A 19466-nucleotide genomic window follows, 5' to 3' on the forward strand; every position below is an offset into this window, starting at 1 on the left:
ATATCTAATGTTTCGGTGATGAATACCTCTTGTCTGCTATCTGCTAACAGAGCAAAGATTGCATCAACTGGCTGTGCTCCAGCAACTAAGTAAAACCCAAAGAAAACATAGAGAGATATTGTAATGTTCATGCATTTTCAAACTGATACTTTCTGAATCAGTCTTCACTTTTGTTTTGTCTTCTAAGGCAATATTATTTCTGTTTAAAGTTATTTCGTTGAATCATATTGCACCACTTTCCCTATACTGATTTTATTAGGAAGTATTAATTGACATAATTATCAAAGAGGGTTAGGGTGGGAGTTGTTTTCTTCTTTTCATGTGATATGATGGAAAACTGTGTGTATAACTGTGCTGTTGTTGCATTGCATATGCCCGTAGCATAAGGAATAACAACGTAATAATTCATAGCATGAATGGAAAAATATTGTGAAGTGACTTTGGAAAAGAATGATTGCAGTGGCGCTAGAGGAGAATAAAATTCATATGGAGCTCAGAGTGGGTGAGCTTGTTAGTAGGAAGTATGAAGGCATCAGGGTGTCATGATACTGGGCAAAAGCTTTATAACAATTTACATAAACTATGTTGTTTCAGTATTATATTTTTGTGTGAGTAAGCACATAAGCAGCAGGATCAGTGGTAAAAAGACAGAGACCTTTGAGTTTTGCCATTACAAGTTCTATATCGTTTCACGGAAGAAAGCACTAAAAATGTGTAGGAGACCTTTGCAGCAGTAAAATGTATGGTACAGTGTCATAACCATCATAAGAAAGCACTTTTTTATCTATAATGACTTTCTATAGTAACTATATTGTACACCTATTATAACAGGCGAATGAGTTTTTTATGAAAGTTGTGCTACTTGATGTATTTTTCCAATATGGGATACAAGAAAATATTCCGCCTGAAAGTGAGAGAAATGCAGTTTCAAAAGTGCACAGGGACTGCATCTTCACATGCCACTTACCCTGAAGGCTCAATTACTGGGAAAGGGCAGTTTTGTCATTGTGTTATAAATTTTAATATCCCCTTTGGAGCTGTGCATCATTTCATGTAATCTTTGCATTCATAATTGCAATTTGTCAGCAGCGGCTGGCCAATAGGAGGCAAACACATAACTCCAGGAAAAAGTGAGGGTGATATAGCAGCAATTAGGGAGAACTGCTGCATGTGGACGAGGGCCGCATCTACATACAAGAGTTAGAAAGTTCTTATGGGAAAGAGTTTCTTCAAATACATTATGTATGATTTATTCATCAATATATTCATGATTTCTAAGTAGGTCTGTGATCAACAAGGAATCTGTCACAATGTTTTGTTGTCTGTTGGAAATTTTCCTGATTTGTAACATTACGAAATACGTTGTAGCATTCATGTTCATTTTCCCTCCCTGTTAGGAACTAAAACGTTATTTTCTTTCAGCAATGTTTTGTGAAACAAATAGCTTTTTCTTTGCCTTTTGAAGATGTGTGGGAAAAGGTAGTCTTACATTTTAGGGAATCGCAAAATTATTGATTCAGTACATTTTTTATAACCTGCTGCTTCCTCGCTGTAGATCCACATGTGAGCTTGATCCTGCTTCAGTGAAAGCTGGAAGAAAAATTAATGAGGGCCTTTTGCATAGAGCCATTATTTCTTTGGCATGGCTGACCAAGTATGTCAAAAAGAAATTGGCATGCTCTCAACCAACCTCAGTCAACTGTCTAAAAACTGACAAAAAAAGACTATCTTCCATACACTCCACAAAACACACTTGGGGAATAAGTTAGCACCATTACACTGGCAACCAAAGGGAGTGACGATATGTGGTGGGATACTGGACCACAGGTTGCGGTCAGTATCTGGCACTATTTAAATCAGAAGTGTGATGCTCAGCCCCGGTCGCAAAGCAGTCTTGGTGTGTCCAATGCAAGTACTGTGTTCAATCTCTGCTCTGAAGTCCTTCACCTGTTTCCTAGTCCTTGACTTTTCTCAAATCCTTTGCCTCCTGATCACTAATGTCCTTTGACTTTTCCTATTTCTTATCTGCTTGCCTTTTGTTCCTGGATGTTATCTTCTTTCCTGATCATCCCTGTGCCTTGCCAGCTGTGCTCTTGGGTCTGACAAAAAGTGTGCCTCCAGTGATCTGAAGGGAGGTTCCTACAGCCAATGGTTGGTGATGGCAGTGCTTCCTGGGAGAATGCCCAATCATTACAGATTCTAGTTCGACATGCAGTTCTCACACTCCATGTGGTGGTATAAGTCACAGAATTTTCTAGGATGAGTTCTGGAATCATAACCCAAAGACAACCAAATGTTTATGCCACTTATTACGGAAAGCTGGTTTGTTTACGTTTTATTCCATGCCCTTCTCATTTGAAATATTTTTAAATCATCATGTTTGCAAGTGTGATATAGGCTGTAAGGATGAGGAAGTGCTTTCACTTTTCTGACTAAACATGTCATCCAGGAGGCTGACATTTTAGGTACAGGGAATTGCATTACTTCTGCTTAATATTGAATCACACATTTAGTTTTTGATTTTGATTCTTATCATGTGGCATTATGTTGGCTGTATAAACATAAAGGTCCAACATTGTAGGTGCAACGCCGAAGATGAGTGACTTTATTGTAGCGCACAGTGTTTTGAAGCATAACATTTAATGGTGAAGAACCAAAAAATTCTTCTTTTTAATTATTTAAAAAATTTAAATCTACTGTGTACAACCACAAAAACACAGTAACAAATGCTACTATTAGTGTGGTATGCCTGAACTTGAATTTAATTATTTAGAGACCTAAAAATATAGTTCTCATCTGAGTTGTACCCCACCCCAAAAGAGTAGGGAGCATGAAATGATTTTAAAAATTCACCTTAGACTTCAGTCACTGCTGGAGAATGAGGCCTGTGGAGCTGTGCTGTGGTGGAAGCTGAACTCAGGACTGTCAGTACCTCTCATCTTCAGCTGTCTTATTTTCGCAACCTTTAAATTCTGTCAGCATTGCCACGGCAATGAGGGAAATGCCACATGGTTTAGAGATGAAATTCCTGCAGCATGACATCTAAACCAAACATTCTGGCGAACATTTTGAAATCCTGTAACCGTGTCCTTAAAGGACCACATTTTTAAGAAATATTACTGACCCAATAAATACAAAATGTGAAATTGACAATCCTGAATTTAACTCCTATTTTTTGTACTGTAAACAATGTGTAAACTAGTACAGTGGTGCAGCAGGATACACTGATGAGTTACCTCTCCTGGGCTGTGGGTTCAGATGTGGGTTTGAATCAGATTCACCTTCTTGCAGTCTTTGTGTGGGTTTCTTCCGGGTTCTCTGGTCTTTTCCCATAGGCCAAAGATGTGTTCCAGGTGGACTGGTGACTATAAATTCTGTATGTGTAACTGAATGAGTGCATGTAACAGCCCTGTGATGGAATGGCCTCCAGTGCAGTGTATACCCTCTCATAGACCCTATGCTTCTGGGTTAGGCTCTGGACCTCTATGACCTACACTTGGACAAGCTGTTCTTGATAATGGATGGAGGAATGACCTTACAGTGACTTTTTCTGTGGGCTTCTAAACAGCTACCATGTTTTTCTGACATGCAGAAAAAGTCCAGTTCATTCGCCTTTAGCGTTGCATTGAATTTAATTACACAAAGTTGAACAAAGATGTTGCAATGAATACATTTTAAACAAAAGCCAAAAATATGCAGTGTCTGCATTCACCTCTTTACATAGTAAACCAAAGAACACAGCAATGGCATTAAGATTAAGTTCGTGCAACAATCAAGAAAGCCTAGGCCACAAAGATAGCTTCGCATAAAGAAGAGACTTGAGCTTGAAGAGGCAAAACGTACTATTTTATTGAAATGCATATCCTTTCAAGTTCTAACATATTCCAGAAGTGTACAGCACATGCAGTTTTCATTACAAGCTGCTTCTCCAAAGGAAGAAGGAGCTTGTTTCACATTTCCCAGCCGTTACTAAAGTGGGAAATGATCAGCGGCTCTGTGCTGAGGCATACTCAATGTCTGAGTTCGTTTGAAGAGAAGTCTGCTGTTTGCGACGCCTTGCCCTGTAGGAAAGGATGCCACACAGCCTGTCTCTGCTCATTAGTAAGTGGATTCAGACAAACTCAGCATAAGATGTCAGCTTGATGTGGCTTGAATAGGAAACTTCATCTTATTCAGGGATGCTTATGAATCAGCTGTTTGCCAACAAATGCTCCCTCATGCAGTGTGGTCCCTAGACCAAAAAGGCATCTGGTAAAATGCAAAACATGTGGCAGATAAAGTGGGCAGGTTTATTTGTTGTCAGAAATCCTAAGGACACACTAAATATTACATTGTAAAAAAAGTGCCAAACATCTGTTGTACTGCGGAGATGCTCATTTCACTCTCCTGTCTATTTCTCTTCATGTGATTGTAAATTTGCAAGCTGTCTTTGTGAAATATAATTAGTTATTTATCATTCAGTATGCAAGTAAAGTATTTTGATGGCCGCAGTGGCTCCCTGAGATCAAGTATACATTTCTACCTGATCCACCCATAGTTTTCTGCATATGGCTCAGATACTGATCCAGGTGATGATGCTCTTATGAGTGTTTTCTTCACCTTTCTTCTAACCCAGGTTCCACTAATAGATTTAAATGTCAAGAAACTTAATACTTGGTGCTTGGAAACTGCCCCAATTACATATTAAATTATTTACTTGCTTTAACATACTAGGTTATCAGTTTGTTTTTGTGTTTATCGGTCAGTTTAAGATATTTACATCTCACTTAATGGTCCAGTTAAAACAATGAAAGACTGTAAATGTTTTGTCAAAGAGGACTGCTTAAGGGCATAATTATTTTTATATTTCCATATAATAAGGACTTTTCACATAGCCAATTCAGTATAAAAGAATTGTGTATTTTTTACAGAAGCCCCTTCCAGTAGAAATATTGTAAGAGTCTGCTATTGTCTTCCAGCTGCCAAACTGTTTTCAGTCTAAGAACAACATTCTCTGGCTCTCTTTGGTAATGTATGCTATTACATACTCACTAGAATTACTCACAAAGCTACTACTAAATCTTGAAAAAAAATAAAAGGAAATTGTCACCATATGTACAAGCTTAATGTTAAATTTATTTTTAAATCAACAGATAACGTAGTTGTTGAAAGTTGTTGCTGGTGCCTTCCCATTGAAGGACCCAGGTTCGAATCCCTGCTCCTGCTATAATAGCCTTTTGCAAGACTTGCTTTTAGTTGACACTGTAGGAATATCATGTTGTATGAATGAGTAAATGAATGTAAGTAGGTTAATATACAACCCTAACACTGTAAGTCATGTTGAGCAAAGGTTTTACCTATAGAATAGCTGATGATAACTTTTATAAGATCAACAATATTATAAGATAAAAAATATAAGATCAACAATATTATGAAGTTTTATGTGAGAGGATGTACATAATACACAGTAATACTAAAAAGTACTTGGCATGCTCATACCTGAGGAAAATACTCTCTCGTGTTACTTTTCTGCACGATAAAAATGCTAAATATGGAGTTCTGTATGATGACTTTATTAACCTTAATGAAAGCAGGTCAGCCCTCATTAGTAGAGCTACCTGCTGATTGAGGACATTAGTTTAGTAATAAAATGGAAAAAATATATAGTATTAAGGGGGGCGCAGTGGGTTGGACCAGGGTCCTGCTCTCCAGTGGGTCTGGGGTTCGAGTCCTGCTTGGGGTGCCTTGCGACGGACTAGCGTCCCGTCCTGGGTGTGTCCCCTCCCCCTCCGGCCTTACGCCCTGTGTTACCGGGTAGGCTCCGGTTCCTCGCGACCCCGTATGGGACAAGCGGTTCTGAAAATGTGTGTGTGTGTGTGTGTATATAGTATTATCAGGTGCTGCCTAAACTTAAAATACAGGGGTCACACTCTTCAAAGACATAGAATGTCTTATGACTGCACAATTATAAATTAGGTGTAATGAGCATCAACAGATACTTTGAAATTATCTGCTTTTCATCTAGCCTTTATTTAAACATACTGAACTTAAACCTTGCCATGATCTATAAGAAGTTACTAAGAGTAATATCTCTTATCCAAATCCTAACCCTAACCCTAAATCAAAAAGTAATATAACAAAAAGCTAGAGCTTTAAAATATATTACAGCTCGTTTCAAATTATCTACAGTATCATTATACCTGTAACATGAAGATTGGTCAGTCTTAGTCTAAAACGTCAATTGCATTGCAAGTACCAGAAACAGGGTATTTCCATCACAGACTTATAATTGGAAGAAAAGACCCGTTTATTTTTCATTAAAGTGACATGAATACCCTTATTTGTCAAATTCAGTTGTTTCATGAGTTTTTCTTCTTATCTCACTATGAACTGCTTTATCTTCCTAGTTTTCGTCCATCTGTTTGTATCTGCATATCCACCTGATTTGGATTCTTGCCATCACATTTTATGTATCTCACAATAAATCATTGTGTATCCACCCAGCCTCTTTATCCTAGTCCTCCCTTGGTTAAATGTGTCACAACCTATTGAGTATAAACTGTGAAATTGTGCAATTTTTGTTGTTGTTAGGTGTCATTGTATTGATGTTGACTCTTGGTAACCTAATAAATAGTCTCCAGAAACATCTGTCCTCCGCTTTGGACATTAGTGTTAAATGAGTTCTGTCAATTGTTACTGTGACTGACACTGTGATCTGATTGCTGGTCATCCTCTTCTTCACTTTCCGTCAACTTTTCTAAACATTACAGTCTAGTGGAGAAAATCTGATCTCTGAATTAGGAGTTTGAAGTACAATACCCTCAGTGTCATCATTTGTGATTTTAATGACAGTTCTGGTCTGATTTGGTCCAGGGTCTGTCTGTTTTTATTCCTCTTGGTTCATCCATAAAACTTCTGTCAAATTCCTCTAGCATTACAGCTCATAGGATACCATACTTTTCCTACTCTTTTTTTAAAGCCCAACTTTTACACCTGTGTTGCACTACAGAAAATACATTTTGAACAATTCTGATCTGCATCTTTGTGGAAACATCCACACATTTCAGGTCCTGCTCCACATCTTTCCTTGAAGCTCTGCTAAGTGTTGATCTTCATTGTATTTCTTGACCCTTAGATCCCTTGTTGGTGATTACTAATCCTGAGAGGCGGAAGCTGTCAACAATTTCTATGTCTTCACAATCAACAATAAAGTTTGCTGCTTTTCCATTTGTCATGAATTTTGTTTTTAATTGTAGGCCCATAGTTGTGCTCTCCACAATTAGTATGTATAATAGGACTTATTCATCTTCTGCTAATAGTATTCTGTCCAGTGTACTAGTTCTTTGTCAATGTAATCAGATGTTCTGGAGAACATTGCCCATTTTAACATGGTCAGTGCAATGAAAGGCTATGTGGTTGTCGATTAAATATGCACAGAACTCCTTTTAATATTGCCTGGGTTTTCCAATTATCCATCAGACAACAGCAATGATGTTTCTTGTTCCCCTCCTTGTCTGAATTATGCTTGCACCCCAGATGATCCTCTTGCTCTATGGTTGCAGTCTGTGTTGTATGACGTTGAGCATGGCCTTGCTTGCATGCGAAATGAAGGAAATTGTGCAATAGTTTGCACAGTTTGAATTTGGACTGATCTTTTCCCGTGTGTTGATCATTGTGTGTGTGATTTTACCTATTGTTAAATTTAGATTATAAAGATAAAAACTAAATGAATGTAGATTGGTGGGGAGCACAGGGGTGTGGTGGTGCAGTAGCACAGCAGGTTTGGCCAGGGCCTGCTCTCTGGTGGGTCTAGGGTTCAAGTCCTGCTCAGGGTGCCTTGCAAGAGAGTGGTGTCCTGTCCTGGGTATGTCCCCTCCACCTCCAACCCTGTGCTGCTGAGTTAGGCTCTGGCTTGTTGCATCCATGCTGAGAACAAGTGGTAATATAAGTGCAACAGAGCAAGGCTTAAAAGAGCAGTTCAACAGCACACTAGATATTGGAGGAGATGCTTGATTATTTATTGAGCTCTAACTTTAAGTAGCTAAATATTTTACCAAGCAGTAGAAGGCCAGCTACAAAAATGCATCAGAGTTCAATGTTACTGAGTACATTGATAAGGTTTTCACAGATTGACTCACTTTTGTAGGATGTCACTGTACATTTGTTTTTGCTTGATTAATAATACACACACACACACAGAGAACTGCTTGTCCCATACAGGGTTGCAGGGAACCAGAGCCTACCCAGTAACACAGGGTGTAAGGCCAGAGGGGGAGGGAACACACCCAGGACAGGACACCAGTCCATTGCAAGGCACCCCAAGCAGGACTCGAACCCCACACCCACGGGAGAGTAGGACTGTGAGCCAACCCACTGCGCCACCGCACCCCTCGCCTTGAGTAATAATAGTAAGGGATTAATCTGATATGAAAAGATCTGGCTCAATATTCATTAACAGGAGGTTACACACAATTCAACACATTTCTGTAGATCTATATATTAAGGAGAGACTTACATGCAGATATGTGATTTTAAAGTAGTTTGTTACTTTCCACCATATGAACCAATGTTCATCACACAAGTAGCTGTATAAATATATAACATTTTATGTTACATTTCCGGGGTGCGGTGGTGCAGTGGGTTGGACCACAGTCCTGCTCTCCAGGAGGTCTGGGGTTCGAGTCCCGCTTGGGGTGCCTTGTGACGGACTGGCATCCCGTCCTGGGTGTGTCCCCTCCCCCTCTTGCCTTACACCCTGTGTTACCGGGTAGGCTCCGGTTCCCCATGACCCTGTATGGGACAAGCGGTTCTGAAAATGTGTGTGTTATGTTTCCCTTTGATTGCTTATGTTCTCTTATTTTGTACACCTATATCCCTGCTATGTCTGAAGTTTTCACTTCTTTTCAGGAAATTCAGGAACTTCTGTGATATTTGTGAAGTTACATCAAAGGATTTTTTGTTCCCCTGCATGGCACCTAGACCACAGTCACAGTGACCAGCCAGGCAATCTAAACCTTCCCTCTCCTGGGATGGCAGATCCTGTTATGGGTAGAGTCTGTGGAATGTGAGAGATTAGAGTGATTCCCACTGCAGGTGTTCAGGCTCAAAATGCCCATAGAGCCCATGTATCTAAAATCTGATTATGAACTTTTTGTGCTGCACAGTTATTTTCCTTATGGGTTGTTAGCACTGGACAAACATATTTCCATCCTGCTTAAATACGAATCTCACTGGGTTTTGCGGAAAGTTTTGATGATTGTGAGGTAAGCAGCTGAATCACTGGGACCTAGTGGTTTAATGTTATTGTTATTCATTCATTGTGAATAACAACTTGTCTTTACAGTGGTATGGATCCTAGAAGAATGGAACATGAGGTAGTGTACACCCAGGGCTGGACAACAGTCCATCACAGAGCAATCACACACAGTCATGCACTTACAGATTAGCACACCAATGACAATTTAGATCTTCCATTCCACATGAAACACTGGTTGTTGGATTGTGTGGAGGAAACCCTCCCAGGCATGGGGAGTACATGCTCCACACAGAGAGAGCCAGCTTCAAACCGACATCCCGCCCCTCAGTCTAGAAACTGAGAAGCACCAGTGTTACCTGCGGTGGCACTGTGCCACCCATTACTATCAGATAATTATTATTAATGAAATGGTTAACATTTCTCAAAATTTAGCTTTGTAGTGAGCTTCAGTGAATTTTTGTATGTCTCCTTTCATAGTACAATGAGAGTGCAATATATGAGAACGGTGAGAAACAAAACTTGTTTTTGATGAATAGTCATTAGTGCCGCTCTCTCTGAAGCAAATATTCCTCCTGAGGTTACAATGTATGCTCCACTGGGTTTTAGTAATTTTGTCTTGAGTCTGACTTGTAAAGGTGGCAAAAGGATGGATTTTGGTACCATTTAAGCAGAGCAAAGTCTTTCTTCTGGTTTTGCATCAATTTTCTGCTTGACAGAGCACTTCTAAACCTTTTACTCCCAGATCCTATAAGTAATCCAGCCAAAATGATCTTTTACACATCATATTATTTCTTTTGAGGATATTGTGGCAAATTTGTATCACCCTTTCAAAAGGAAAGATGGATGCTCATTCCAAATGCAGTAAAAATCTTATTAAAAAGCTTAATTGTTAAAATGGCCTAAGGATGTTTTGTAAAGCAAGTCAAAGAGATATTGCTCTGTTCATAGGCAATGACTCTTTAATGGTAACACCCACTGAATCCTTTCTCCTTCCCTACATTGCCAATAACTCTCAGCTAGAAATACACAATCATTTAAAAATAATATAAACTCAAGGTAGAGACACTATTTGTGTGACAACAGAATGCAGACAGTTACTGACCAAATTATTATATTTTTTTTCCTATTATTATCACACATACACGCTGTCTGAAGCTCCTTGTCCTGAGCAGGGTTGCGGTGAACCGGAGCCTAACCCGGCAACACAGGGTGCAAGGGTGGAGGGGGATGGGACACACCCAGGACGGGACGCCAGTCCTTCACAAGGCACCCCAAGCAGGACTCGAACCCCAGACCCACCAGAGAGCAGGCCAAACCCACACCCCCCTGTTTTTATTATTATTATTATTATTATTATTATTATGAGTAATCACTACTTTCAAAAATGGTTTATACATTTGTTTGACTTAACATTGTGTGACTTACTGTATCTGTATAATGTTACCCTAATTAAGGATTCATCTCAAAAAGACTGCATTTTTTAAAAAAATAATGTGAAATTTCGATGTGGAAGAATTCTACCCTCAGTTTTTAGTTAACAGTAGAAACTTATGAGTGTTCATGATCTACAATGTTGGTATTTCGTATCTAAAGATATAATACGTGTTTTAAATTTTGAGTGCATTTCGTTTTCCTCTTGAAATTACTGGTTACCAAAATAGTACACATTCCCAGCCGTAGGGTATTCTTTTCATTGAAATGTCATTTTTTGTTCAAAATTGCATTAAAGTAAGCAGCAGTAATATCAATAGTTTTTTGTGCATGCTCCAGTGGTTTAGTGAACAGTTTCATATCCAGAGAGCTTATGATGTGTGTTTCCTTGAAAAGGTGCCATTCCTGAGTAGATGATGTTAAGTGTATACAGGACACACAAGAACTTCACCTTCAAAAACAGGAGGCAACACATTGTGAAATACTTGATGTAAATTTTATAAATGTGTGCAGTAGACCACATGACACTGAGTTCTAGACATTAAAATGGAGGAAAAAATAATTAATTGCTACATGGATTATGAAGGCAGTCACTGTCTAAAGAATTTGCCAAGCCCAATGCAAACCTACTAAAACACCAGACTGTACACCCAAAAACATAGTGATTAGTCCTTTCGAGTGTTCCAGGGATAATAATCGCACCTCCTATGCCACACATATTCATCTGTGTAACTACACCTAGACGTAGTGAGACACCAGTTTTGACAATTGGAAAAGATCAAGTCCCATGACAGTTTTCGAAAAGGAGATAATAGAGTGCCTGTATTACCGGATTAATGATGTGTCATAACAACTAATCATGAGTCACCACAATCCATTCTTAAGGAATACAGCTTTGATACATGTACTTTGTTTCAAGTTCCATGCTTAAAAATAGAATTTCTCCAGGGGCAATGCAGAACATACATCAATGATTTATCAGATGAGGAATACAGCTGGTGAGAAAAGAAAAGATTAAATTAACCAACCTGATGTCTCTTAGTTACGCATATAGAATTTTCATTTGAATGGGATTTTTACATTGTGGTGTATAGCTTGAAAAACAGAGAAAAAGGCAGTGAAGGACTTTCCTGATGCTTTGTGAATACTGTGGAATATATATAATCAAAATATGTAAGCTACACTAGTCACAGAAATAACCTCACAATGGTGTAATGCATATTTCGGGCAGCTGCATGGAATTTTCAAAGTAACAACATCAGCAGCTGATGCAGCAACATGGCATTATTAAAGATCAATAAACATGATGGTTTGTCCTTGCCATTTTTAATACATATTTAATTATTCAAAATTAATTCTCATTTACCAGATTTAGAGGTATACATCTCCAAATAAAGTTTTTTGTTGTAACCTAATTGAAAGATAGAATACATTCCTGCTTGATGTCATTTATACAGCTGTGTTTAAATTACCTTTGAACAAAGTGATTTTCTCCATTCATATCTAGCCCTGAAGCGCCTTTCACAACATATCTTATGTTTGCATAATTGGATTTCAAGAGGGGGTAAACACTTGTCTTATGTGATTAATCATGGCTGTGCACCGCTTTTCCATATTTATAAGTGCCTGCGTTCTGGAGGGATCGGGGATTATGGTAATGAAAGCCTTGCCATGTGTGAAACATGGGTGATAATCCACGACTTAAAACTGGAAAAAGGTTGCAGTGTTTAAAGAAGTATATATACAGTTGATATCACACGACCAATAGAGTGATGGTGTCATTTAAAGGGATTTCTGCACACAAAACTTTCAAGTGAAATTGAGCTGCTTTCATTGTACACACACACACACACACACACACACACACTGTATGAAACTGCTCGTCCCGAGCACGGTCGCGGTGAACCAGAGCCTAACCCGGCAACACAGGGCACAAGTCTAGAGAGGAAGGAGACACACCCAGGATTAGATGCCAGTCTGCTGCAAGGCAGTCCAAGCAAGACTTGAACCCCAGACCTACCTGCTTTCACTGTAGGTGTCTGAAATCACAATAACTGTAATTTCTGACTGGGCAATGTGTTTTCTCTTCAGGCATCACATGCACAATCGCAGACTATAACAAGTTGAAGAGTGCGCTCCTTGATCTGCAGTTCAAGAGCCTCAGTGGCGAAGGGGAGGGAGAGGATAAGCACAGGACCCAAAAGAGAGCCATGGTGGACTCCCTGTTTAAGCACCTAGATGTGGACAACAACAGTTGGCTTGACAAAAATGAGCTCACACAGGTAATGTGAACTGAATTACAGAGCTTATTGCCAGATGTATGAAATGTAAACCAATCACAAAATTAACCATTAATGCCACAAGGATTTCTAACATTTATTTAGCTGATGCTTTTGTTCAGTATAATTTACAATGTAAGGTAAACACGTTTACAACTTCTAGTAATACCAGAGCACATTTACATCTATTTAACCTTCTTTGGTTTTTAATGTGTGAGTAATATAACTGAGAAGGACGTTAGTTCATAGATTGTTGTATTATGTATCATCTGTAAAACTCAGACATACACTGTAATTTATCATAAATAATTATCCTTATTGAATCTATTTCTTTGCAGATATTTCTCAAAGGCCACCTTGAAGGTAACCTGTCAAAGTGCTCAACAGATGACTTGCTACGATATGACGACTATAACAATGATGAACAGCTGACTCTCCAGGAGTTCCTCAGAGCTTTCCGTAAGTGTGCAGAAGATCAAATCTCAGGATTGGTTAAACTTTGAGTCCATTACAGGTTTGGGTCCAGAAGACAGAGTTGTAAGTATTCACCAGGTTCCAGCTTTTCTGATGAATTTCCATAACAAAAAAATGTCAGCACTAATGAACCAAGTGCCTTGCTCACTGTGGCACAAACACAGAGGACGTGTTCAGCGTGTCAGAGAAGAGGAACTGTGAACAGGGTAGAAGTGCTTTCTTATTGTGTTTGTGCCGTGTTGTGCTCTTGCTATGGGGCATCAAGACTTCAGGGTCTGAGGTTCGCGTTTTCTCTCTCTCTGGTCCAGCATCTGTCTGGAACTCCTGAGTTGGTCTCCCCGATTGTTTGGGAGGACAGGGTAAAATAGGGCCGATTATCAACCACAGGCGGGATTAAATCACTCCTTTTCACCCCCATCCTGGGCATGCCACATTCACAAAATTATCAGGCCTTATGATACGTAACACTACACTCAATCACATTTGCTCATGTAACTGATGCTTTTCTCCAAAGAAACTTACTGTGTTAATCTACCTACAATTAGTCACCCATTTATGTCATTGGGTAATTTCACAGGAGCAATTTAAGGTACCTTGTTCAAGGGTACTGCAGTCAAAAGGGGGATTCAAACCCACAACCTTTAGAACCAGAGGCAGTAGCACTAACCACTACACTACCAGCTGTTATTGTATAATTGTCCTAAAATTATATAAATTATTTTAAAAAAGAGGTTTAGTGATGAAAAGACATATTACAGTAATCCCAGACCAGTGTAACTGGATATGAACACATTTAAAATCTGCCATTTGTTTAGTTCAGTTCTAGTACTAAGCATTTGGAGACATGTCATTAATTTCTCAATAAAGACAAATCACCAAACAGCCACCCAGATGAATAATGCTCACAAAACATTAACCGCTAGCATAGGGTCTATAAAACACATGATTCGTAACTCAAAGCAGGCTTTTTGAAAGTTTTAGTACTTTGGAAAGAAACACTGCCATAAAGCCTCGCTATTCATTAACTGCGATAACGACTGGTGGAATCGTTGTTGTCGTTATGCGGTTATATCCCCGTGTGTGTCCAGATGTACTGCACTGTTGCTTTCTTTGTTGTCCATGCTGGGACTGCATCAGGGCATCTTCTTTAACAGCAAAAGAGCCATGTGTTACAAAAAAACAAACAATTAGCTCCACCTTCATATGACAAACCAAGAATGCTTTTATGGTTTAGAAGAAAGAGAGGTAGGCATCATTCCAGATGTTCTGCCTGGGCTTCCACTTTGTAATCATCTGCTTCCACTGCATGATAACAGAGATCCACTAGTGAAGTGTCTGTAATGTTCATGGTGATTAAACATGGGGTGCAATAACTTATTCTCTACTTATAAAGATTTGTGCAGAAAAGAAGAGATTTTGCAAAACTATGCTGATGAAAATTATAGCTTTCAATTACTTTCTGTTGAAGAGCCCATTTAAATGAATTTATTATTGCTCACAATTACAGTGTGGGTAGCATAAGTTAATTTCACATAACAGTGATATTTTTACATTTCTCTCTTCTTGTAAATGTCTAAAAATGTTAATGTTTAATGTCTAAAAAAGTCCAGTAATATTTATTTTTAAATCTGACTTTTATGCTTCTCATCCATTTCGAAATCATGATGTGTAATATCAGCAGCTGTTTTGTTTTGTGTAGAAAATAATCTGGATAGGGTTACAGAGCACTGTTTTACTCAGAGCAGACCTGTTGGAACTGATTGTGAATTGCAGACGAAAGGCCCCTGCTGGGTAGAAGCGAGACAACCAAGCGGAGCACACAGCTAAGCATTGACCACCACCGGGGTCTCAGTAGGGTCTTGAGAGTAAACCTACTCAAAGGTTGTTCTTCCCCTCCACTGCCCCAGATTATTGCTTTCTGGAACTGCTACTAATAGAGGTATTATGACGAGTTTGCAAGGCTCATTGGCAATAGATTCGATACGTCTGCTTAATTAATCAAGGAGGAGAAAGAGCAAGAGACAGGACAGGAGAGAAGGAGTAAAGTGTCTGTTTCACAGGTAAGATGGTTTGTGGTCATCCTATCAGGTACCATTCTCTTTGTTTGCCTTATGGCTCTAAAAATGTTTTAGGCACAAGGAATTTAATTTGGACATAAGACTTTCTTCATCAGGTTTTGTCAATAACTCCATCAGGCATCAAAAAATTTTTAAAGGTATCCTCTGTCCCGTTGTTTGACTGCTACAGAGTCTGAGCGAAATAGATGTTCCTCCACAGATGAGTGAATGAACTATTAGAGCCATCTAGTTCATGCTAAAATGATCGCACAGTGAATACCTGTAGCAAAGAATATCTTTTGATTTGTGCCTATGCAGTGTAAAATTTGTATTGCTAATGTATAAAAATTAAATGACCACATACTAAGGATTTCTTCTTATCTTGCATTAACCATGAAAAGGAGAATTTTCATAGTTTCTTGTGATATACCACTGTATAGTGCTTCATGAGCATAGAAAGTATCCTGTGTTTGTGTGCTGTGATGGACATATAAAAGCAAGTATGTCTTAAACACTTACTTAATTATGTGTGAATATTTCTGCTCATTGAGGAAACTCATGATTTTCACTCTCAGTTAAGAAAAGCACTTGACTCTTCTCACTTATGTTGGCAACAAGCAACAGCTTATTCTCTTTTTTTGGCACAATTTTCCTCACTTTGACACCGCTGACTGTAAGATGCACAGTATGGGGTCTTTTTTTAATCTTCCCTCAGACTTTTGCTGGAAGTGGGAAATGAACTACTGTAACTCAGTCTGTCTGCTGCTGCTTCTCTAGGTTCTACTCTTCTTTAGCTTGAAATCCCCGAGTACTTTGGAAAGTTGAGTGGCTCCCATGGCGATAAAGAGTCCCTCTCAACAGCTGACAGACATGTTGCATGATGTACTTTGTAATCAAGCGAGCACATGCAAAATGAAGGACCCTAAACCATTTCAGAGGCACAAACTCTCATCAGTCCTCTAGAATGTGTGCTACATGCCATGCATCAGACAGTCATGTGCAGAAATCATCTTGCACAGCTTTTGTTACTTTGTCACCTTTTACTTCAGTTACTAGTGTGAAACATGATCTACTAATGCTTTCTGATGTGTTTTCGCAAGTCCACCAATACTTTGTGCATCAGTAATGCAAAAAAAATTGCAGAATATTTTTCTTGAACTTATCTTTAGATCTTGAGTTCAACCACTGACATTTCTTGACTGAAGGTATTGGCATCGAGTGATAAAAGATGACAGTTCAGATGACCTTCAGCTCCCAGACAGAGAAAATTTTGTAAATGAAGAGTTTAATATCTTATGTCAGTGTTAAGGCAGCTGGCTGAACTGTCTCATCTGGCCTTTGGGGAACTGTCAGGTGGCTACTGGCCACGCGAGCTTCATGTATCTCAGAGTGTCGGTGGCTCTCCCACGCGGCGCTGCCCAACCCGAAATGTGCATAATGACTTCCGTCTGTAGGGGTGTGAATCGGGAACACACGCCTACTGCCTTTCATTCTTGGCTGCTCCTGCGCTGTTACCAAAAAGCTGAATTTCAGTTGCAAAACCCATTTGGAAACATCAGCTGTCCAGCAAAAAACTTTGAGACTATGAAAAAGAAAGAGTTTCCAAAAGAATTGCAGAGATCATATATTTCACTCGTTTGTGGTGTGCACTGGAAAGCATTTTATAGGTTGTAGCTTGGAAAGACGAGTTTTAACTGTCTTATCCAACATGATATTGTTTACGTGAAAATTTAATTTTGTTGTTTTTGTGTGTGTTCTTGTGTTGGCCAGGGCTCTCTTTAAAAATTGAAAAATAAATTTAAAAACCATTAGCTTCATTATTTTTTTTATGTTGTAGTGGTGTTTTCACACACCAACTGGTGCAACTGCATTGCCTCCAATGTGGGGATTTCTAACAGCATTGAGGGTGTTGTGGAGAGCTAGTCATAACACGGCATAAAAAAGTGTGGGAGATAAAAAAAAAAAAAAAAACAGTTAATTTTAGCCAAAAAAAAAAAAACCCCATGAAAAAGACAACCATTACTGCTGAGATTGCTGTGTGGACCAGTGGATTGTGGCGAAGATTGAAAAGAACAAGGATGCTCTTCTACAGAAAGATTTGGGCTCTTCAACATATCTGCCAACCCGACTGAGTGAGGAGAATTACCTGAACCCAAAGTGACACCCATATCATTCCATCACCCTCGATTGTACTGCACCGTTGCTGTCTTCTTGACAGTGTCTGCAGGGGGAGAATATTCAACAGAGGCTTGGCAGTGCACAATTGTCATCCTGTATTTGCTCTGATTTTGCATGAATGCTCATAACTTCTCTGCAGTTAAGATGCCACGTTTCACCTCTGTCATTTATAATGAGTGTCTTGATGTTGTGAAACTAATATCTTGTCCCTTGGCAAATGCTGAGCGTCCACAAATAATGTATTCACTTGTCCTCTGTTTTGCTCTGACTTTGAACTCCCACCCGAAGGATAAGACACGGTAAAACCTTGCTCCAGCTTTGAGGCTGTAATTACGTTTGAAGGAAAATACATATTTCATTACAGGAGAAGTGCAGTGGTTTGAGCACAGTGGTTTGGGCTGAAAAGGGGGGAAATAAATAAATAAATCTTTAGCTGTACCTTCAAAGGGAAATATCAGCATAAGCCACACAACACAGCCATAATCCTTTAAGTTTACAAATGAACTAAGTGATGAAGACTCAACCCTGCGGTACAAGATGTGGTAATAATGCTAAAAAAACCCATCATTTTAATGATACGGGTGTAAATACATATATTCATAGATTCCATTTTGGCTTGTTTTAGTATTCAGAGAATTACTTTGCTGATACTGATAACATCTCATAATGGTAGAACAAGAGTTCTGGCATCATGTACATTAAAGACAAGGCAAGTATAACAAAAACAATAGCTACATACAACAAAGTAATTTAGAATAATTTATCCTACTCAAAGAACAGCTCTCATTTTGTGATAACCTCTCATTTTTCTTTACTGATGGAGCATTCAAAGCAGTGGAGTGGCAAGTTGGGAATAATGTGTTTTGATCTTTATGATTTTACCCGGTTGCTGAAGCGTTGCTGTTTTATATTAGGGTGAAGCATGGAAAGTGGGCAGTGGTTGATAAAATCTCACAATATTTCACAGGATCAGAAAACATTCATTAGTCTTTTTAAAACTGTTCTATTTATTCTTTTAAAACAAGCTTTTGAGAGAAGTAACATTATTTATGACACTATCAATATGTAGTGAGCTGTGTAAAATTGCTTAGATATGTTGACAGTTGCTTTCTTATCTAATCATTTTACTTATGGGACGTATGACTGATGGCAGTTTCTGAAATTGTCATATTAGCAAAACATGTTGGATCATCACAACTTACATTACATTTACATTTACATTTATTCATTTAGCAGACACTTTTCTCCAAAGCGATGTACATCTTAGATAAAATACAATTTATGCATTACATTAGGAGAAAGGGAGACATAGTTGCAGACCTGTGTTTTTTAAGTAAACCTAGTTTGTTTCTTTCCACTTTATGCACTGATGTTCATTGCACGAGTAGCTGCACAAAACTTAGGATAGATAATCCTGATCACCATCTTATAAGTTTTTTTCTTTTTTTAAGGTACACAAACACACACACATTTCCAGAACCGCTTGTCCCACACGGAGTTGCGGGGGAACCAGAGACTACCCGGCAACACAGGGCGTAAGGGGGAGAGAACACACTCAGGACAGGACGCCAGTCTGTCGCAAGGCACCCCAAGCGAGACTCGAACCCCAGACCCACCGGAAAGCAGGACTGTGGTCCAACCCACTGCACCACCTTCAGTACACAAACATTTACATACAATATAAGAGTAGTGGCTATGTAAGTGCTTATCTGGGCATTATCATAAAGTTACGGTGCATGAACATTTACACCATACATGAGCTTGAGGGATCATGGGTGAAGTGAGTCCGGAAAAGATGAGTTTTCAGACCCC

At 39.0% G+C, this 19466-nt stretch overlaps 1 protein-coding gene across 1 annotated transcript in view; it reads left to right on the top strand.

Moving 5' to 3' along the window:
* The window catches only part of LOC108929681 (follistatin-related protein 5-like), a 59535-nt gene that overhangs the window by 15949 nt on the left and 24120 nt on the right, over window positions 1-19466 (top strand). The window contains exons 3-4 of the mRNA XM_018744368.2: window positions 12758-12948; window positions 13284-13404. Coding sequence (XP_018599884.2) covers window positions 12758-12948; window positions 13284-13404 — 312 coding nt within the window. The remainder of the gene's footprint in view (window positions 1-12757; window positions 12949-13283; window positions 13405-19466) is intronic.

The sequence above is a fragment of the Scleropages formosus genome, chromosome 13 (assembly GCF_900964775.1).
Source record: "Scleropages formosus chromosome 13, fSclFor1.1, whole genome shotgun sequence".
Classification (NCBI taxonomy): Eukaryota; Metazoa; Chordata; class Actinopteri; order Osteoglossiformes; family Osteoglossidae; genus Scleropages; species Scleropages formosus.